The 22,302-nt window shown below is 39.7% G+C and overlaps 2 protein-coding genes across 2 annotated transcripts; one reads left to right on the top strand and one right to left on the bottom strand.

Annotated features, from left to right (window-relative positions):
- Window positions 1-457: 457 nt before the first annotated feature.
- On the bottom strand, window positions 458-9,272 carry LOC127351016 (collagen alpha-1(X) chain-like). The gene is made up of 5 exons (XM_051378163.1): window positions 9,131-9,272; window positions 7,141-7,630; window positions 6,840-6,920; window positions 5,924-6,004; window positions 458-3,765 (listed from the first exon to the last, which is right to left on the bottom strand). Exons 1-5 carry the CDS (start codon window positions 9,206-9,208, stop codon window positions 2,840-2,842), a joined length of 1,656 nt encoding a protein of 551 aa, XP_051234123.1. The 5' UTR covers window positions 9,209-9,272; the 3' UTR covers window positions 458-2,839.
- Window positions 9,273-15,363: 6,091 nt separating this feature from the next.
- On the top strand, window positions 15,364-21,530 carry proca (protein C (inactivator of coagulation factors Va and VIIIa), a). Its single transcript, XM_051378174.1, has 10 exons — window positions 15,364-15,497; window positions 15,807-15,839; window positions 15,986-16,069; window positions 17,303-17,460; window positions 17,716-17,740; window positions 18,498-18,608; window positions 18,965-19,105; window positions 19,301-19,419; window positions 19,972-20,089; window positions 20,834-21,530. Exons 3-10 carry the CDS (start codon window positions 16,000-16,002, stop codon window positions 21,418-21,420), a joined length of 1,329 nt encoding a protein of 442 aa, XP_051234134.1. The 5' UTR covers window positions 15,364-15,497; window positions 15,807-15,839; window positions 15,986-15,999; the 3' UTR covers window positions 21,421-21,530.
- Window positions 21,531-22,302: the final 772 nt, after the last annotated feature.

Raw genomic sequence — 22,302 nt, 5'->3', positions numbered from 1 at the left:
TGTTTAAAAAGTATCAGTAATTTCCTAAAACAGCTGTTCACTGTAGTTTTTATCAGACAAACAGAAGAAAATATTGGAAACTAAAAATGTATCCATATTTGGTTCTGTAGTGAGTGTTTGGGGCAGCAGGATGGTGTGTGTGTGTTCATTGTAATGTAGGAACATGTCACCCAGTGCAAAAGTGTAGCTCATTGATGCATTTTTAATAGTTTTTGGGCAACAATGGAGCTTTATGGCACTGAGTAAATAGATATATCAGGCTTTGATACACACAAAACACTTTTTAGGATCAATTCATTGTTTGGCTCTGCACAAAAATATAGAAGAAAAATTTCTTTTTGGCTCTGAATTTGAGAAAATTGGGACCTTAGAAGCTGCCTGGGTCCAAGAATACACTGATCTGATAGTATTGATAGTATAAATTATGCAAAAAAAAATAAAACTGCTGAAGAAAAAGTTGAACACAAACCTCAGGAGAGGATTTTTAATTTCAGACAGAAAATTACAATGCACAGACACAGAAAACTGAGGCACAAACAGATGTGACACACAACTACTTGAACACCTCAGTTTAATCCGCCTTATGCCAGAGTCTGATCACCGTCTGCATCATTCACCTGTTTTATAACGGATTGGCTGTCACACAATTCAGCCATTTCTATTGATTTAAGGCTTAAGTTTGTCTTACGATGCAAAACAAACCCACCATAAACATCTTAACAATTTATGTTAGTTCATGACAAAATTTAAAAAAAACATTAATAGAATAATCTGTGCAGTGACTCTGTGCAGTCATGTTTATTGTTGGCACTGGTATCTAAATAGTGCATTTTTATTAGAAACAAGTTAATTTATTTTATTCATGTTCATTTCACAAAACAGGATTTCTGTCCTTAAATTTAAACTGGATGGCTGTTTTTAACTTTTAATTCGTTTTGGGGAGACTTTTTCAATTTCCTAACCTTGTTTACAACACATTAACACATCACACCCATGGCTTTCTAAACAGGACCCTACCTGGACCTGGGTCAATTCCTCATCCTGAGCCCTCTTGGTTTCTCCACTATTTTGTTTCCTTCAAAGCGTTCTTCCTTACCTGCTCAACTGCTCCTTCACCATTTAAAGCTCTTCAACTGATCAAACTTGTCTCAAAGAATTCCTTCAGATTTTACTGTAACACACGGAGCCAATTCACATATTTACATTTTCTATCAAAAAATATTCTAAAATTCCTATTACAATCTCTGCTGATTGAAAGCAGGTACAGAGAAAAATAACTTTTATGGATTACTTTAAGTAAGAATTACTTATCTAGACCTTGATGTTTAAAATTGAATTTGGGGATAAAACTGCATTGTAAATATTTTAAAGGGCTGTATTTTTATTTTGGACTCTCTCTTTGGACTGTATAGCTGTTGTAGCAGAGCAAACTTAAAGATTTACTATACCAGGATGTGAAACTGAATATTTATATATTGCCACGGAGGAAACAATGTATGAGATGTTTCTTATCTGTTACTGTAAACACCCAGTGAGAAGGATGTAGGTTCTCTGAAGTCTGTCAAACTCTACTTCAGACACTGTCGCTTTTGTCTGAAATAAAATGACTTAAATAAAATGTCGGAGGACTCGTGATCGAAGCAGCCACTTTGGTTGCAATTTTAATATAATTCATATTTTTCTAACACATCAAAGTTTATGCATCATTAACATTTGAAAAGGCAAAATGATAAAGGCTCTAAAACTAAACTGCAGCAAACTGATCTCAAGGATTAAAAATAAATGTACTCTGAGGATGCAAAGTGCTTTTATAAAATTTGACATTAGAACCTCTACAGAACTCTGCAGCCAGCTTGGTGATCTAGCCATTTATTAAGTGTATCAAGTGCATGATCAGATGCATTTGTAAAGCTGGCACATGTGAGCCTACGTGCATTTTCATATTTAGTGAGTTGAATCATAAGAGTGAATTTATCTCCACATTTAAAGGGGGGGTATTTTCTTATAGTTTCTCCATGTTTTTGTTGTTTTTGTTGTGGTCTCCAGAACTCTGATATAGAAAACACAAAACAATTAAAATTCAAATATAACATTTTTAAAGAAAGAAAAAAAAAATTCAAAAATTCAAATGAAAAGTCAGAGGACTATGAAAGTCATTACAATTCATCTTGAGGAGAATCCATCCAACAGTTGTCAAGTTATTTCTCCGAAAACCACAGATGACAATCTCAAGTCATTGCCCACTAGCAACGCCATTAAAAAAGTTGATCAGCACTCTTACTATTAGTTCTGTTGCTTTTGAATAACCTAGATTTAGACAGAATTTTGAATATTATCACTTGCTTCCTGTAAGACATCATGTTTAGGGGCAGTTCTGATTGGCTGGTTTGGAAAACACAATTTTATTAGGTACCAACAGTGAGGAGTTTTTTTTAAAAAAAACCCTCACTGCAGAACCAATCCAAAGTCTTTATGGTGGTGACATGTGAAAGTCGTGTGCTTGTACCATATAACGTTGGTCAGGACCTCCATTTTTAATGTTTTGTTACAAAGGGTACAAAGGGTGTACATTTCTGCCATCGTCCAAGAAACTATTTTGCATTTATAAATCCTCAGACGATTGATAGGTGGTGAGATCTCCAATCATCTGGTATTGTGAGACTACAAGCTATGTAACTTTCAAAGTGCTACAGTAACTTCTCAGAAATTAACAATTCTGCTTTTGTAGAATACCCCTCCTTTAAAACTTGCAATTATAAATACACTGAGTGTTTGATTGAGTGTGTGTGGATGCTTTGTCTCTAATTGTGCAACTGACTGACTGACTGACTGGAGCCTACTATGGTGAAGGGGTGGTGGTGCGAATAGGACCATTCCAGCTATAAACTGAATCTTCATCATCATCTGGGCCCCACGGCGTGAAAGTGCGGCCCACAGGCAGTTCGCAGGAGTCAGGGTGCAGAAGATACCCAGCGAACGTGCTGCTGCTCTCCCTGTCGGTGTACATGCCGTTGGTGGTGCCGTCCTTCACCTGCAGCCACACCCTATCTCCCATTTTGAGGTGGAGGACTACAGTCTGGCTGGTGGTGGAGTGGTCAGTTGTTTCTGTTGATTTGACTACAGGGTAGAAGTTGTGGAACAGGCCGACCTTAAGAGTCTTATCGGCAACCGCCAGGTGGAAGGAGAACACGTATGTGCCATTGACAGGGGCTGTGTAAATGCCACTGGATGGGTTGAAGTGCCCCTGTTTGTTGGTAAAGATGTGTTGGAAAGGAACAGGCAAGTTTTCCATCGGAAATGACTGGTTGATACATGCAGAGAATGCCGATTGGATTGCTGAGGTGCAGGGCCCAGGCTGACCTGTGAGACCCATGTTACCCATATTGCCTTTCAGCCCCATGGGGCCCTGTATGCCCATAGGACCAGTGTCACCTTTGTCCCCCTTAGCACCATTTTCCCCTGGTCTCCCATCATTGCCGTCTGCCCCATCTGTGCACTCACACACCCCCTGCTCACCTTGATCACCCTTCTGGCCATTCAGTCCCGGGTCACCTGTTCTACCCAGGTCACCCTTGTCACCCTTAAGACCTTTGGGTCCCATAGGTCCCTCGACACCAGGCAGGCCCCGGGCTCCGGCTGGTCCTGGGGTGCCTTGTAGACCCGGTGGACCCTGTACACTCTCACAGGAGGCAGGGCAAGTGCCAGTTTCTCCCTGGGGGCCCTGTGGACCTTCAGGGCCTACCAGTCCTCTGTCCCCCTTTTCCCCTGGAAAACACACATCAAGAATATGTGCATTACATTTTGACATGAAGTCAAATGGTGAAGCATCTTAACGTCTAAACCTCTCTTATCTAAATTACCAAACTTTCAAATATAATTTTCTTTGCAAGGATCCATTGTTCAATGTTCTTTATTTTCTGTGTGGAGGATTCTGGAGGATGCAATTCATGAGGCATCTGAGACTGCATTTGTTTCTGTAGAATACTGTTGTGAGCAACACAAGCAGTCATTTCAGCAAATACTCCTAAACAACATAAAATATGCTTACATTAAAGGAACAAAGCCCTGTAGTTGTCGTAGGAATTATGACCTGAAGAATGACATTGTGTCAAGTCAAACAGCCACAAAGTTCACAAAGGTAGGAGACCTGAGCGAATTGATGACTCAACAAAATGTCTGACTGACCATGATCACCATTGGTTCCTGTTTTCGACCAACAGTCAGGGTTGATTTCTTTTAACAATATCAAGCCTAAGCCTACAGTAATTTTGTGCACAAACCTTAATTGTGGTGTTAGTTTTTTGGGGGGGAATGATGTTTCGGAAGGCATGGCTGGGTCAACCAAACATTGGTTCCTGTTCTTACCAGTAATCAACATTCTTTCAACCATGACCAAAGTTGTTCCCTAAACTTAACCAAGTAGTTAATATTTTAGTATTATTTGAAGTCCTCTGACTAGGGTTGGGTACCAAACATGTGGCAGGACATCCAACAAATGTTTAAAACAATGGTGTGTAAAAGGGGAAGCATCTGCTGATGAATGGGGTACACTTGAAAGACTCTATCGCTCCTAAAAAATGATTAAAACATAGGAGAATAGCACCCTGGTACAACCACCAAACCCGCCTGTTAAAGCAAATAGCTAGGAAATCTGAAAGGAAATGGCGCTCTTCCAAATTTTCAGAATATCGCTCAATTTGGCAAGATAATCTTAAAACTTATAGAAAGGCCCTCTGTAATGCCAGAGGAGCCTATTACTCAGCACTAATAGAAGAAAATAAGAATAACCCTAGGTTCCTCTTCAGCACTGTAGCCAGGCTGACAGAGAGTCACAACTCTATTGAGCCACATATCCCCATAAACTTAAGTAGCAATGACTTCATGAGCTTCTTTTATAATAAAATTATTACTATTAGGGAGAAAATTAATCACCAACTGCCATCAACAGTTACCAGTGGCTCTCCAAGTTCAGGGATTTTTACCAATGTAAACTCAGATATATATTTAGACTGTTTTTCTGCTATCGATCTTCATCAGTTAACTTCAATAATTTCTTCATCGAAGCCATCAACCTGTCTATTAGACCCGATCCCAACTAGGCTGCTTGAAGAAGTTGTTCCCTTAATTGGCACTTCTTTGCTGGATATGATTAATCTTTCTTTATTATCAGGATATGTACCACAGTCCTTTAAAGTAGCTGTAATTAAACCCCTTCTTAAAAAGCCCACTCTTGACCCAGGGGTTTCATCATAGCACAGCTCTGGTCAAAGTTAATAATGACCTTCTGATTGCTTCTGACAATGGACTTGTCTCTGTACTTGTATTATTAGATCTTAGTGCTGCATTTGACACCATTGACCAAAATATTCTTTTACAGAGACTTGAGCATCAAATTGGCATTAAAGGAACCGCACTAAGCTGGTTTAAGTCATATTTATCAGATCGCTCGCAGTTTGTACATGTTAACGGTGAATGTTCAATAAATACTACAGCAAGTCATGGAGTTCCACAGGGTTCTGTACTTGGACCAATACTATTTACTTTATATATGCTCCCTTTAGGCAACATTATTAGAAATCACTCCATTAACTTTCACTGTTATGCAGATGATACGCAGTTATATCTATCGATCAAGCCCGATGAAATTAATCAATTATCTAAATTACAAACATGTCTTAAGGACATAAAATCCTGGATGAGCTGTTCTTGGCCCCAAAAAACCTTAGAGTCCTAATAGAAATCAGTCTACCCTCAAACTAAATATTCTTCAATCTTAATATATTACCATGATTCATAATTTTCCACAATGTGATTTGTGTGCCAAACCTCAACCATTGCAATGTTAGATCACAAAATAGCATCCATGTAACAAAAATGACCCTTTACATAGAGTGATCTTTTACATATAGTCATCTCAGCAGACCTTTGAAGCCTAGCTCGCCCTTCATCCCGGTTAAACCGGCAGTTCCAGGCTGCCCTTTCTCCCCCAGGTCTCCCTTTTGACCTGCAGACAAAAACAGAAATTATCATAAGAAAGATGAAAATCAGGATCAGAAACTTTTGATGCAGATGCAGTAAATTCCTGTTTTGAGTAAAAAGCATGGTCAGATCCGTTGGCCTGTTGCAATTGGAAGTTTTGATTGCAATTACAGAGAATTGCATAAACAGAAATTCAACTAATCTCGATGAATTCTGTACGACTTGCAATTTTGTCCAATCAATGCAACTTTTCCGCAAATTTGACCAATGACTGTAGTTTCCTTTGCAAAATGGGGAGCGATTTGTCACTAAACATTTAACATTTAACCTCAGAACCAGAGACTTTTTGGTAAAGTTACTTGTAAAAGATTATTTATTCTCACTGGAACAATTTGCCTTTGGTTTAATGATTTATACAAAAAAAAAACAATTAAACTAGTTTTGTTAAAAAAAATCCTAAAAGCAATGACAAATGCTTCACGGTTTTTTAAAAAAACCTGCTGTGAAGTCAGGTATTTCAATCCCAATAAATCCTAAAAAAGGCCTGTGAAATCCTGAAAGGACTGTATAATCACATAATGTTTCTACACCAAGTGGCTTTTAAAAAGAAGTTCCACATAGTCTTTCTCATCCAGAAGAAGAAACTTCAGAGTTGTTGGACAGTGGGTTCTTTTTTCTTTTTGATGGATCTAGGATAGTAGTTTCTCCTGCTAAGATATTCCAGGACCTTTCTCTGTTGGATGTTCAGAGATGAAACTGATACCCAACTCATATCATTGTAATCTTGTTTCCTGTCAAATCTAAGATATTTGTGATATTGAACACTCAAGATCAGTGAAGTGACAGAGGTCATTACTCACCCTTCATCCCCTGAGGGCCAGTGAATCCTTGACGACCTTTGAAGCCTGTCATTCCTCTTATCCCCGGACTCCCAGGTGCACCTGATCAAAGATTACAGTCAATCTTCATCAAACATTAACACGATTGGCAAAAGCAGTTATAAAACAAGAAAAAAGTTTAACTTTATTGAAATCATAATTCATGAATTGCACAAACACAAGCTGCTACACAACAGTTGTCTCAAGAAGTAATCCACAACTGCAGCTCAAATGCACTGTTTTCACCAAAGCTCACGAAGGTCATTTAAAGCAATCTACACACCTGGAAGGCCCCGGTCTCCACGGTCTCCTTTGGGCCCTACGGTGCCCTTACAGTGCGAACAGAGGCAGAAAAAAGGAATCTGGTCGATAGGTGGTGGTACTGGTGCGTTCAACAGCATGTCACAGATTGTAGTATCGGGCATGGGGGGCATTTCCGGGTCGGTGGCCCCGAGCATCCGCATGTTGTTAGAGCCATCAGTCATGTTGCCACCAGGTGGCCATGGCAGTCCTGTGGGGGGCATAGGCAGGAGGCCGCTGCGGGAGGCAGGTGACCAGTTGTTTGTATTCTTAGATGACTTAGATGACTCAGATGACTCAGATGACTCAGATGTCTTAGACGACTCAGACAACACCCCCTCGCCTGAGGCTTGCAAGTGGTAGGTGTTGGGGTCCGCAGCAGAGCCATCCTCTTCGTTGGAGTCTTCATTGGGTACAAGCATGGCTAAGCAAAGGGAGGAGAGAACGAGGAGTCCCAGCAGCCTCGACAACATCTGGAGGAAGATAAGAATGATGGGAGCCCAGAGGAAAGGTAAGATACAAATCAGAGCAAGTCAGATTGTTTTTTTTTAAAAAAAGCTTGTTTCTGACACAAACTGCAAGTGTCTGAAGAAGATAGTTAGTTGTTGAGTCTCACTGCACGGGACTGAAAGCGTCAATCAATCAACTATCTTTCTTGGCTCTGATTGGTTGTTTTCGTCCAGGCCCAGTGGATTCTTGCTAATGACATTAGGAGCACTAAGAGGAACCTGAATTGTTTCATGCACTACTGTCAGGATATAAAAATAAATGTCTCAGCAAATATGGCAGTTATTTTTAGAAAAGTTACTTATGGCAGCTAAGTGATAATGGGGTCTAAACTTTCATCATATACACAAAGTCATGAACTTCTCTAAATGGACAGTGCGTCTAAAGCTGCGCCCACAATGACTACATTTACATCCACACAATTAAACAGTATATTCCGTTTGGATATTTGTGATTAGGTCTGTGCTGGCAATTTGTTAAATAAAGCAATCAAAGTATGCTCTTTTGTCTTTCTGTAAGGTTTAGTCAGCATCTTTAGATGGACTCACAGCAACACTTATATACAGCCATACGTGAAGACTCAAATGAGTGAAAAGTTAAAGAGGCAGTGTCTCTTTACCCCTGTTTGAGAGTCACTCTAACCCAGTTACATACTGTCCTGTGTTCTAAGATGTATCTCCTTAGTGTTTTGTGAAGTCTCAACATCCATAAAAAAATATGAAAGTGCTGTATACAAGTCCAAAAGAATGCAGGTTTTTAACACAGTTTGCCTGTTTACTGTCAGCTCTCTGCATTGTAAACAAACCAACTAGCCAACAGTTTGCAAACTAGAGTAGAGATGCATGCACAGAAGAAAAGCCCACATTTCTGGAAAAACCCACCTACTGTTAAACATTATGTAAAACTTAAACATCAACAAGTTTCTGGGTATAAGCAGATAATGCAATAATAATTGTATATTTTTTGTAAATGCAAATGCAATCATAGTTTTACAGATTTCACTCCCTGAGATGGATAACCTTCAAGGCTCGAAATGCTCCAAAACCTTCAGCCCAAAGACAACCCAAACCCCAGGTCCTGTTTAGGTTCACCTATAACCTTAAAAGGTCAGCTTTTAAAGGCAGATAGAAACTGTACTGTAGAAAAATAGCCTGGTTGAAGAAGAGACAGCCAGCACATCTTCCACTAATGTATTAAATATATCTATTAATGATCAAAACTGTACCTACTTTAGTCATTGATAAGCTCAAGAAAAAAAATTAAATGATGAATTAGAAATAAGAATTTTGTTTAACTTTTTGAGAATTTTTAAAAACTTTGCATTTGTTTTCTGCTCTTTTACTTGAACAACCAGTTAGTCCTGGATAAAAAAAAAAAAATTAAATAAAACTAAATTATATTCCAGCCAACCTGAACTGCTCCCAGACTTAAAAAAATTAAATCCTCTGAGGTGTTTTGGGACTCACCGCTCCGTCTGACTTGTGCAGCATCGTCTGGAGAAGGATTTGTGGACAGATGAGCAGAATCGAGGAGGCTTTGATCATTTTATAAACCTCGCCCGAAACAAAACATCTTTCAGGCTCCGTCTCACCTGCCGGGCCCACAGACAAAGGCTGAGGACGCGGGGGAGGGAGGGGAGGCTCGTCTTTATTGTCCTGCTGAAGAAGAACTGGGCCTTCTGCCTGCGAGGTGACCTCTTTCACCGTGAAACAGCAAAAATATATTCAGAGCAGAAAGAAGAGACGCCTCTAGTTTATCTCTCCATCGTTCTCCACCCTCCTTTTTCTCTCATCATCGTTTCAGAAACAAACATTCCTACTTGAATATTTTCACAGCTCTTCTTTGTTCACCATCCTGTCTGTCTGGTGGAATTTGTTTAATTTGACCAAGATTGAAAAGTCCAAGATTTTGCTCTTTCAGAAGATTTCCAGTATTGTTTCCCTGCAGTTTTGTTCTTGTCAGGGAGGAAAGCAGCAATTAAACCATCGGAGACCAACAATGTGTTGTACTTTCTTCCTGTCTGTGGCTCTCCGTTCCAAGCCCCATTTGTCCTCCTGGAGATGCAAATCTTTAAATACGCAGTTTATAAATAGTTTTATGTTGAAAAAGGGTCATATTTTTGTTGTTTTTGTCTAACAAAAAAGAGGAAATAGTGCATTTGCTGGGGACTATTTTCAGTAGTGGAGGAATTCACATTCGGTGCACTAGTGAGTATTTGGAGCAGCAGGACAGTGAATGTGGGGTTGAAATTAAATTAGTCACTCCAGGATTTCACAGGCTTTTTTTGAGGGGGATTGTTGTCTAATTTCTCTGCAGCTTTTCTAAAAAAGTTTAGAAAACTGCAAGAGGAAGTTAACATTGCAGAAACCGATTTTTTGTGTGTGTAGAATTTAATAAAAATCAAACGCAACTTGTTCCAGTGAGAATAAAATTGCTGTGTTTGGAGGGTCATTGTGGGACATGTCTGCATCTTCACAACTATAGACAAAGGAGTGAGTTTGGTGACATATGGCTCAACGTTTTGCTGGAAACAATTGAAAATAATTGGTGAAATTTGGGGAAACGTTGCGGTGATTGGATGAAATTGCAGCATTGCACAGAATTCACAGGTATCGGATAAATTTGCGTTAACTTGGAGTGCTGTAAACGACATTGTGTGTGTTCATGGTATTGGAACTAGGGGTGTCAGAAAATTAAAAAAAAATATTATATCCCCTCAAATTTGTGTGGAACCAGTAAAGTTTAGATGAATTTATATAATTAAAATGATACGTTTACTGGCATTTGTTTTTTTACTGTTGCTGTCTGTATGCTGTATTTTGCTCATATAAACATGTCCACAGACAAAAGGTGAACGGATCTGATTTAATGAGAAACAAGACAGAAGTGCTAATAAAAAATATTACTACAACTTTCAAGTAGTTGATGCAGTCATCTTGGATTTTGAGTTTGATTTTTTTGTTGGTGAAAGGTTCTTCCGACTTTATGAGGCGTTCCACTTGAAATTTCTGACATCCCAGTTCAAATGGAACGCATCAAAGATCAGGCTTTGATATAAACACAATACTAGTTAGTAGATACAGTCATTGTCTGAACATGAGATTTATGACAAGACAAATATAGAATATCACCAGACACGTATCCTGTAACCAGATTCATGACATTCTGTCAGTGTTCAGATGGGATTTCAGTCAAGTTTAGATCTTCTGGTTCTTTTCTTTAAAGACTTTCTACTTTTCAACATCTACATTTTAGAAAGAAATACTGACTCTTTTACTTCATACATATTTATCAGATGGTGTTTCAGCCTCAATACAAAAAGCTCAGTTGGCACAAGAAACTGTTCAGCAGTACAGTAATGTAACACTGAAAGCTCCACAATGAGCAGCCTACTTTCATTTTTTAACACATTTAACAGGACAATGACTTCATTCTATAATAACACCTCATGGGATTATCTGGATACGTGATATTAATACTAATTACAAACATGAGAGAAAACAAATGGACAACATTTGTTGGCTGAAATGTAAAACTGATTCACATAAAACAAACCAGTGTAAAATGATAGTTATCACCCTAATCTCCTGTCAAACATGACTTTTACTGTTTTGGCACAACTTAAACATCATCTCTGATACTCAAGTACTTCTACTTCGGTAAAGCCCTTTTTTTGCTGAAGTTAAAGATTTGAGGCCTCTCTTCTTCCCTCTCTTGACCTCCATCTCTTGATCTCCCTTTCCCTGTTCCTCCTTTCTTCTCTGCTTCTGTCTTTCCTTTGTCACTTTTGGTGTCGATGTTAGATAAGGAACTCAGACTGCCAAGAGAAGACTCGCTGCAGACAGCAACAGTTTAACTGCTGAGAAACTAAAGGTGGACTAAAAAGGAGACAAAACAGTGTAGTTGAAGTTTCGCCTAAAAGCACTCACAGTTGTTATTCAGGGCATCTGGTGGTGCTGTGACACAAGATACAACCGCAAAGTTTCTGGTGCGATATTTTATATTCATGTCGGATTTTTTATGATGGCCAAATTAAATATGGATGAAATTGTTAAGATTTCCATAAAATCTAAGTAGAGTGGAAACAAGCGATTTGGATGAATTCTGAGCAGATTATTTCCTGTGAATATTGATCAGAGATGAGTTTTCCTGATATTTTTCTACAATTCCTTGTTTTTTTATGTATTTATTTAAAATGTAATAATCATACATAGTTAATAGGCGTACTTTTTGAAAAATTCAGTGTTTTCTTCTCATTGTTCTATTAGCTCTTTAGTTTTTTGAACTTTTCTGTTTATGAGAGTGAAGGCTCAGTGACTATAGCTTATGTTGGGGTCTTCAGAGTTTAGATCTTAAATAATAATCTACATCTTAAAAATAACAATTTCTTTTTTTTAATTACTTAATTTTTTGTTTTCTTCATAGACAGGGATCCTGCGGTTGGGTACCACTGGATTAGACCGTCAACAGAAAAATACTTGATCGTTTAATTTAATTCTCCTGTTCAAGTTTTATGGGCTATACTGCAACCAGCTAACTTTTTGCTTGATGAAAGTTAATTAATCTGGATCAGAATATTTATTTTTTTAGAAGTTTTTAAGATCATAAACACAAATTATCAAAGCGTTTAAGCAGAAACATCGACTGCACATCACAAACTGTATCAGTCAAATTGACTAATCCTTCTACAACGGTTCATGAGAAGTGAAGGAAGCTGGTCCGAACACAAAGCAGCAGGCACCATGCCAGTTTTCGGACCACCATCACAAAAAGGCATGTTTGAGAAGGCCGCGCCCTCCCTCGGCACTTTCCAACAGCAAAGTCGTCCCTGGAACCAGAGACGGATGCTTTATACCCCCAGGCCAGCTTTTATTCTGAAAAATCTAAACAGCAGAAGGTACACAAAGGTAAACCGAGCCACAGGAAAGAGGCTGAGGAACAAAAGAAGACAAGGAGATGAATAGTTAACCTTAATAAGTGTCCTGGTTTCCACAGCCGGCGGCGATCAGCGACACCCCGGAGGCCGGCCTGGATTTCACGCCTTTACCTGTTCGCAGTAAACAAGACCTGCATTCCTTTTTTGAAGGGATTTGCTGTGTATTGAGGGGCGGTGACGGGCAACCGGAGGTTAGCTGAGGCGCCGCTGGGCTGCAGAAATACAAAATGTAATCAAGGTCATGTTTTTTGCCCGTCATGTGACCACTGTGACGCATATTCGTAAACTCTAAAAAGATCTTCACAGTCCTGCCTCAGACCATTTCGTAACCATATTATCATCTCTATCTGGTTGCTGCTGTTTACATTCCCCCAGATGCAATTTAAAAAGATGCACTGCAGATTGTTTTCCTGGCTGTATACGTGTATGTACATATGTATATAATTAACTGCATATATTGCCTTATTTATTTTATTTTTTTACATTTAACTTAATTATTTGCTATGTTCTAAGAGTCTTTATTTTTGTTGTATAATGACAAAATATATTTTTTTGGGCTCTTTTCAACTCTATTTGTCTCCTGATACATTTCTGATCTCAGATGTTTTCAAGTTATTTGTCTTTAAACTGTGTGTATTTGTGTGTTATGTAATTCAGATTGATAAACAACATGTGTCAAGGTCCCCATGTATCACTTTGTAACAGTAACAACTTGTTTTTCTTCACAATTTGTCTGTTGACTGGTTTTCAGCCTCTGACCACTGAGCGTAAAACAAACAAAATTTCAATTTAACAGCTTTGTCTTTCAAAAGACATCAACCGAGGAGTCAGAATGAAAGTTTTTGCAATGTTTTCTTTCAATTCAATTCAAATTCAATTTTATTTGTATAGCGCCAATTCATAACAGAAGTTATCTCAGGACACTTTTCAAATAGAGCAGGTCTAGACCGAACTCTTTATAACATTATTTACAGAGACCCAACAGTACCACCATGAGCAAGCACTTGGAGACAGCGGCAAGGAAAAACTGCCTGTTAAAAGGCAGAAACCTTGTACAGACCCTTTAACTCTAGGTGGGTGGTCGCCTGTCTCGACCAGTTGTGGTGAGAGAGAGAGAGAGAGAGAGAGAGAGAGAGAGAGAGAGAGAGAGAGAGAACTAGAAAAAGAGATCACATCTCTCCTGTACTAGCTTCTCTGCATTGGCTCCCTGTAAAATGTAGAATAGAATTTAAAATCCTCCTCCTCACCTATAAAGCTCTTCATGGTCAGGCCCCTTCATATCTTAAAGAGCTCATAGTACCCTATTACCCCACTAGAACACTACGTTCTCTGAATGCTGGGCTACTTGTGGTTCCTATAGTCTCTAAAAAGTAGAACAGGAGCCAGAGCCTTCAGTTACCAAGCTCCTCCTGTGGAACCAGCTTCCAGTTGTGGTTCAGGAGGCAGACACCCTCACCACATTCAAGAGTAGGCTTAAGACATTCCTCTTTGATAAAGCTTATAGTTAGGGCTGGATCAGGTGAGTCCTGAACCATCCCTTAGTTATGCTGCTATAGGCCTAGACTATCGGATTCCGGTGCACTGAACTCCCCTCCTCTTTCTGCACTCATTCTGTTATTGAATGCATGTTACTAACTCCACTTTTTTCCCGGAGTTCTTGTTTTTTTTTTTTTTTTTTTTTTTTTTTTTTTTTTTTTTTTTTTTTTTTTTTCTCTTTTTTTTTTTTTCTTTTTATTTATTTTTTACTTTAATATTTAAAATATATAAAGACAGACAGACAGACAGACAGACAGACAGAGGTGCACAGCAACAACAGTAGCAACAACTACACTAATAGTAGTGACTGATGATGATGAACAAGAAGATGATGACGATAACAACGATGGGGGACAATGAGCAGTGACAATAGTAATAATAGTAACCGTAGTAATAATAATATCAATAATGATAATAACCATAATATCAGTGATATTAGCAATGGCAGTCAAGTAGGACCATGGCAGGAGGCTCCACCAGGATCCATGAGAACCTGCGAGACGAGAAAGCACAAGAACTCCAGGGAAGAAGTGAAGTTAGTAACATGCATTAATGGCACATGAATGAGTGCAGAAAGAGAGAGAGAGGAAGAGAGGAGCTCAGTGCATCATGGCAAATCCAGTTTCAGTGTCTTTTGAATCAAAGACACCTTACAGGGTGCAAAGCAGTTTTTACAACGTCATTTTGGAAGTCTTTTCAACGTGTATTTCAGGCATCTAAAGGACAGCTTTTTATGGATAAAAATGTTTATGACGTCTTTCTCTGACTCATTTCTGATGTTCCCATTTCCCGAGTTTTGCCTTATTTACAATTACAGTAAAGTTAAAGTCCCATACTATGTACAGTAAACTTACTAGTTTTGGATATTATACATATTGTGTTTTGGTGATTAAAAGACTTTTTAGCCTTATTTACAACTTCAAATGTGATTATTGTCATTCTCTGCAGCTTAGACACTTTAAGAGTATTTAATGCTTTGGAATATCAGTGAGTCAATGAAAACAATGATTTTTTTTTATTGAGTTCTACTTGTTGAGGATACTCAAACTATTTCTGTCCAGTTAGTTTGTGATAGTTAGTTTGGTGAAGACAGTTTATCAATGAGACGCAGAATTGGACGACGTAGTCACTGCAGACTTAAAGGATGGATGCTTTGTGTCAGATGTTTCTTTTAAAACGGGGCTCTGATCTGAGGTGAGTGGGTGGAGGTTAAAGGGGAGGATTGTGTGTGTGCGTTGATAGTGTTGGCAGACAGTGTTCAGCAGCAGACTGTGGACTCTCAGTAAACACTGTCAGTTAGTCATTAACAACCAGAAACGGAGCAAACCATCGTCTCTGACAACGGCTTCGATTCTTCACACGTAAGTGCAAAAAACAGTCCTCCGTCTATGAAATCGTTCTTTTGCATCATGGTTTTTGTGGCATTTTTGGGATGTGGTCTCGAAGGTCCTCCGTGTTCCACAGCCACTGTTGTTCAGGTTGTGGGGGTCAAAGGTCGTAGAGGTTCAAACAAGGACCGTCTCCGGTTGTGTGTGTTTGGAGGCCTTTGTGTTTTCAGCTGAAAATGATCAATACTGTAGAAATGTTCAACCAAAGCTGAAGAGGAATTATTTGAAACAGAATTTGCACATGATGTGGTTGTGATTTTTGTCTGCCTGTCTCACATCCAGCTCTTCCACACTTTTTTATCCTGCTGTCATTTGGTAAGTCACATTAACTGTCAGATGTGGATTATGAATATTAATGTTTGTCTCAGTGTTTTTCTATTTAACTGGAGACAGTGGGTAAATATAAACACTGGGGAGATGATATGATTGGCTCATGTCTGCTCACGTCTCATTGACTGCAGGTTTGACTGAGGTCATGTCCTACCTCGTCCTCTGTGTGTCCGTCATCGTCACTCTGTGGTCGGCGTCAGTGCTCAGTCTGTCAGGTGGGTGTGCATGGGTCACCGAACAGGCACAACGTCAGTTTGAAGTGACATTTTTTGTAGGAAAGCTGCAAAGCTCACTTGAAAGTATGAATGGAAGGTGCAGTTTTATTTAACCAACAGCGGTACCTGAGAGTTCTCGTTCACCTGTCGCTGAATGAGACGCAAAACAACAATGTTCTGTGTCTCCTTCAGTCGGAGTGTTTTGCTGCTTTTACATCAGAAATCCATCCATACATCCGTGTGTTGTGAAGATCACTGCTGAACAATAAAGACCTGAAGTTTTGATTTAAATGTCCATTGTGTAACATTTAGGAGGATATATCGTCAGAAATATAATATTCATAGGTATGTTTCAGATAAACACAGACACTAGATAGGGCTTTTTGAGTTTTTTTGCACATTTTGCGGCCACCATAGTTCAGTTGGTTGCAATCTACAACTTCCCAACTAGATGCCACTAAATACTACATAAAAGTCAATATTGACTTTAGTTGGTTCTGTTGGTTTCACACAGGACTTAAATGGAACCATCCTCCCTTCTCTTTCTGACTGTGTTTCTCTTATACTGTACTATACTTTATTTCACTCATTTAACCAATAGGGTGAGTAAGCAGAACAATTATTTTTAATTGAATCAGTGGGAGTCACATATACACATACACACCATGTGGCCACCATACTAGCTGTCACATGTTCGGAACTGCATTGAGATTTGCGGTTGAGATTGCAGTGATATTTATGGTCTTTTATTTTTTTCAGGTCAGAGGTCGAGATGATTTTATTAATATTAACTTTATTTAATATTAGTGAATTTGACACCAATTGTCTTTCAGAGACAGTTAACAAATGATTTCATGACAGTAATACTTAAGTGAAAGAGGTGTGTATGAATACAGGACAGACTTCAGTGCTGTAGACACAGGGCATAAGTCAGTGCTGTAGAAACAGGGCATAAGTCAGTGCTGTAGATACAGGGCAGAGGTCTGCACTTTTAGGTTTACTAGCTATTACAATGTTTTGAACGGTATTGAGACTGGTCACATAGAGTCCCCAGTGATATGTGTTTGGGACCTGCAGGACTTGACTCCCTAAAGAAATAAGACACCAACAGACAGGGCTGTTAAAACCTCAAAGATATCTGCATTAGAAAGACATTATATATATAGTTTACTATACATTGTTATAGTCAAAAGCATTCTCTTTTTCTCTTTGTCTTTTCTTCTGTTCGTTCAGTGTTCTCTGACCCCCCGAAGGCTCACATGCTGCTTCGCTCTCGCCGGGCGAACTCCTTCCTCGAGGAGCTGAAACCTGCTTCAATGGAGCGCGAATGTGTGGAGGAAAAATGTGACTTTGAAGAAGCAAGAGAGATTTTCCAAACCAGGGAAGCTACAGTAAGATGTTTTTTTTTTTAAATTATAACATTTCACTAGAATTGACAGTTGTACTACTATTACTGTCATCAATAGGTAATTCCAGTTTGTGGGTGAGGATGTGATTACTGAAGGCTGGACTCTGATTCCCTAAAAACTCACATTAAACTGAAACACCTTTGGTTGAGTAGTATTTGTTAGCGATTCAGTGTGATCTCTGATTCTTTGGGTTGAAATTATGAATTAATCCTTGTCCTTCCCATTTTGTTTTTACAGCTGGAGTTCTGGACGGTGTACACCGGTATGAAAACCTGTCCCTGTTTGATGCACATCATAAAGTCAGCTTCTACTCACCTGTTTTTTGTACATTTTATAGCAGAGCATAAAAAACATAAATTGAATGTTGTTGTTTTTTTACTTGTGAATAGTTCTCTTACTCTTGTGATCAAAAATATCGCTCTGAAGCTCAATTCTGTAAATACACTACTCACAAAAAGTTAGGGATATTCGGCTTTCGGATGAAATTTCAGAATGTACATAAAATGCACTATAACCTTTCCAGGTGATCTTAATTTGGACTTCTCTACTTAAATGCCCTATGATGATATATGATGATGATATAATATCACTGTAGCATCAACTTTTTACATTTTCATTAAATTTCACCAGTAGTGTACTTTTCTGATGAAAACAGTAACTTCTGATCAACCTTTATCAATTTCAGACTTAAATTAAAAACTTCAAGATGGTCCTGCCCAGGTCCAGTTAAAGTTTCAGTCATTCTGAGGACAGCTATTTTTGTTGGATACAGATAATAGTGTACTTTTGCAGTACTACTTTTCATCGTACTGATTGTGATGTCTCTAAACTGAAGAAACTTCATCAAGTATAATTATTTATTAACAAACGGCTGCAGCAAAGCACTGTTTACCTGTACATCCATACATCTGTGTTGGTCTTGGGCCAAATCCTAGTCTTAAAAACTAGATCTACATCAATTTGACCTTCTTGTCCCATAGAAACACTAAAATAATACAGCTATGCTGACTGTGTTTCAGATGGGAACCAGTGTCACTCCAACATGTGTGTTCATGGAGCCTGTGTGGATATGTACCAAGCCTACGCCTGCCGCTGTGATCGCGGTTACGAGGGCAAATACTGCGATCAGCGTGAGTCTGGATAAAAAAACGTTACCTAAAAACAAAGTATTTTCTCACTTAACTATTGTAGTGTATAAATTATACATCACTCAACTTTTGTATTTAAAGAAAAGCTCTTGAAACAAAGATTTCCGGTGCTTTCCATTTAAGCATCACAAGCACTTTGACATTAAGTACATTTTAAAAAGTAAACCAATACTTCCCTGATGGTGGTGCTGATTTCATGTGTTGATAACATCTCTCGTATTGTTTGAATAATGACGGACATGATTATCAAAATAGTACCAATACATTTTCTGTCGATGGACTGATATACGAATGTAGAAATGTAAAAGTAAATATCTGTGTCATCTGTTGTCGCTCAGCTCAGACAGCCACCAACTGCTCTGTGGACAACGGCGGTTGTGACCACGAGTGTTCGGAGAGCACGGACGGCCTGACGAGGACCTGCAGCTGTGTGAGCGGATACAATCTGCACGACAACTCCAGGCAATGTGAGCCGAAAGGTGAGAAAATACATGACAACATTTAGGTCAGGTAACTGAGGGATAGAGGGATTTCTTTTCTTTATCAAAACTTCACCTCTACCTGAATGATTTACTAAATGTTCAAATCATCATCCAGCTTCCAGTGAACCTGTGAGTTTAGTAGCTTTACCAGAACCAAATAAACACCTCTGTCTGTCTCTATTTCCCCGGCAGGTACCTCGTCCTGCGGGCAGCTGCTGATTGGCAGGTCGTCGTACACCAAACCGATGGACGGCCTGCTGCCATGGATGGTGGGAGGGGAGGTGGGAAAGAAGGGGGAGAGTCCCTGGCAGGTAGGTGACTTTTACTGTCGCTGCACCTCTGAACTGCTGACACAGACTCACCTGCAACACCTCAGATCAATAACACTCATTGAATCTGGGAAACAACAGTTTTGTATCCCAACACCATCCGTATAGAACAACAGGTGCAGGTTTCATTTGTCATTGTGTGTTGCTCTTAATACCCAAAATAAATAAACTTTGGGGCCCTGGTTTCTGCTGAAAAACAAAAGAAACAAAGAGTGAACCATATCAAATCACATCACACAGAAGCTGATGATAAAACATTGATGCAACCTTCAATAAGCGAATGCCTTACGAAAGCTTCTTTTACCAGATATACTGATAACTAATGTTGGTTTCCTCCCATTATTTCCAATCAAAGGATAGCTGCAGATTTCTGTCAGTTGTTTTTTTGTTTAAACTCCTCTCACTTATTTAAAGTTCCATTAGGACCACAGCACAACTTTTGCTCATTTATTCATGAATGCTGTATTGAATGGTAGAGAGAATGATCTGAAGTTAAGTGCACAGGGGCTTTAAAAGTGTAAATTTTGTGTGCAGGTACTGTTACTGAACGCCAGAGGGCGCTTTCACTGCGGAGGCGTCCTCATCGATGAGAGATGGGTCCTGACCGCCGCTCACTGCCTTGACAACAGCCTGAGATTCAGAGTACGACTGGGTGAGTTTTCACTCTGCAGACAACAAATGCTGAACCCAACAATTTTTTTTATAATCAAAGACTGCAGCAGATCTTATAAACAGTGGGTCAGTGGGCCTCATTATTTAGGATTTCCATTTGTCAAAATGGTTAATCTCAGTTAAGCAAGAAAGGTTCAACACAAACATCCATTCACACACTGCATCTGGCAGCAATCTTTCCATCAGGAAACCGTAAAGTAAAGTAAATGACCTGTGGGTTGTGTTCCATCCTGGTTCTGTCCGGTCGCAGAGCCCAGTTGAGTTGCCCGCTAACGGCAGATACAGTTCACAGCAGTTGATTAGCAGGTAGCTACTTGGGAGAGTAGTTAAAATTTTCTGTCCATCAGGAAACTCTGTAAATCACAGAAAGTTTAAGCTGAGCAGCCGAAGACGAAAATATTTTCTCCATAAACTCTGATCCAGTTCACTAAAATCACTGAATACAGTTAGAAAGTGTTGCTTTTGTACAGTAATAGTGAGGCCAGAGATGTCTGTAATGTCAAAAACACTCACGCAGAATCATAAGAGAGAAAGATATATACAAATATACAAAGTTTAAGGGAAACATCAGAGGTCTCATTCAGCTCAGCACTGGTTGATAGATCACATTGTTCATGCACGTTGCAGTCGAGGGAAATAAACTGGTGACAGGAAACAATAAGGTAGGTACTTACCATCGCTGCTAACCGATATCCTGGGGGAACCCTGTGATCTGTCTCTTCAGGTGACTACGAGCGTCACAGAGATGAAGGCACTGAGATAACCCTCAGGGTCTCAAAAGTCTATAAACACCCCAACTACGACAGCAGGACGGTGGACAACGACATCGCCCTGCTGCTTCTGGAAAACCCCGCCAGCTTATCCGAGTACATCGTTCCCGTTTGTCTGCCAGGACGCGAGATGGCCGAGCGGGTGCTCCACCTTAACGGCACTCTCACTGTGGTGACCGGCTGGGGTAAAGACGACCTGGACAGCACCCATTTCAGCTCGGCACTCAATGTCATCAAGGTCCCGCTGGCTGACCGCGACGTTTGCATCCGCCAGATGGCCCACAACATCTCCAACAACGTCCTCTGTGCCGGGATCCTCGGACAGAGGAAGGATGCCTGTGAGGGGGACAGCGGCGGACCAATGGTCACTCTATACCGTGACACCTGGTTCCTGATCGGCCTGGTGTCTTGGGGTGAGGGTTGCGGCAGGGAGGACAAGCTGGGCATCTACACCAAGGTGTCCAACTATAATGAGTGGATCAACAAAGTGCGCGAAGAATGGGACAAAGGTAATTTTCCACAAGCACCCCCAAGTGTCTGAACCACCTCAGCCCTCAACAGTTGAACCAGTCTGGTCTGTTCAACCCACATAAAGGCCCCTCAGTACAGTAGAGATGAAACACACTTTATAAATAAACTGATTCTGTCTCACGATGCCTCGGTTTCCTTTTTCAGAAGTGAACTTTACTAAAAATAACACGTTGAAGGGCATCATCCTGCTTATACCATGGTTACTGGCCAAAGAAAAAAAATAGACCATTCATTTTTCATGCGTTTTGGTACTGCCTGGGGGTTGTCTAATACCTGGAACAATCATTTTAGCCCATATTTTTCTCTGCAATGACGACTCCAGTAAATAGACAAACCTTAAATACCACTTAGCAATGGTTATTTCTAGTTTATATAGTTCTTCTAGTGACGCCATCAGTTCAAAACTGTAATCTGATTGAATTATTTCATCAACTGTTGGCTGGATTGGTGTGAAATGTATGTTCAATTAATGTTACGTTTGAGGTTAACGTTGATGTGAGAAATTAGTGGTATGCTACTTAACCATTAGCTAGCTAGCGAGCTAGTGTTACCTTGCCTACCTTTTATTTTGAAAATTGACTGGATTCTTTACGCTGTGTCTTTGTTTAACTTCCTGACCTCCTCATCCTGCTGCTTGACAAGAGTGCGTCGCGGCTTTCGTGGCTTCGGTCAAAAATACACCAGCTGCATTTTCTATGTGGAGCAGAGCAGAGAAGCACGACTGAGACGGCCTACTTTTTTCCACTCAGAAGATTTTGCAGGAATTGATAACGAATCTTACCAATAGGCAGAATCATTACTATTGGAATGCCAGTAGCTCCTCATAGGGTGGCGATTGGTCCGGTACCACTGCGGTTGGACACACAACTCCAGCTGCCTCACAACATTACCA

This window comes from Dicentrarchus labrax, unplaced genomic scaffold (genome assembly GCF_905237075.1).
Source record: "Dicentrarchus labrax unplaced genomic scaffold, dlabrax2021, whole genome shotgun sequence".
Taxonomy (NCBI): Eukaryota; Metazoa; Chordata; class Actinopteri; family Moronidae; genus Dicentrarchus; species Dicentrarchus labrax.
Note: the sequence above shows the minus strand (reverse complement) of the source record. Positions and strands in the feature narration are given on the sequence as shown.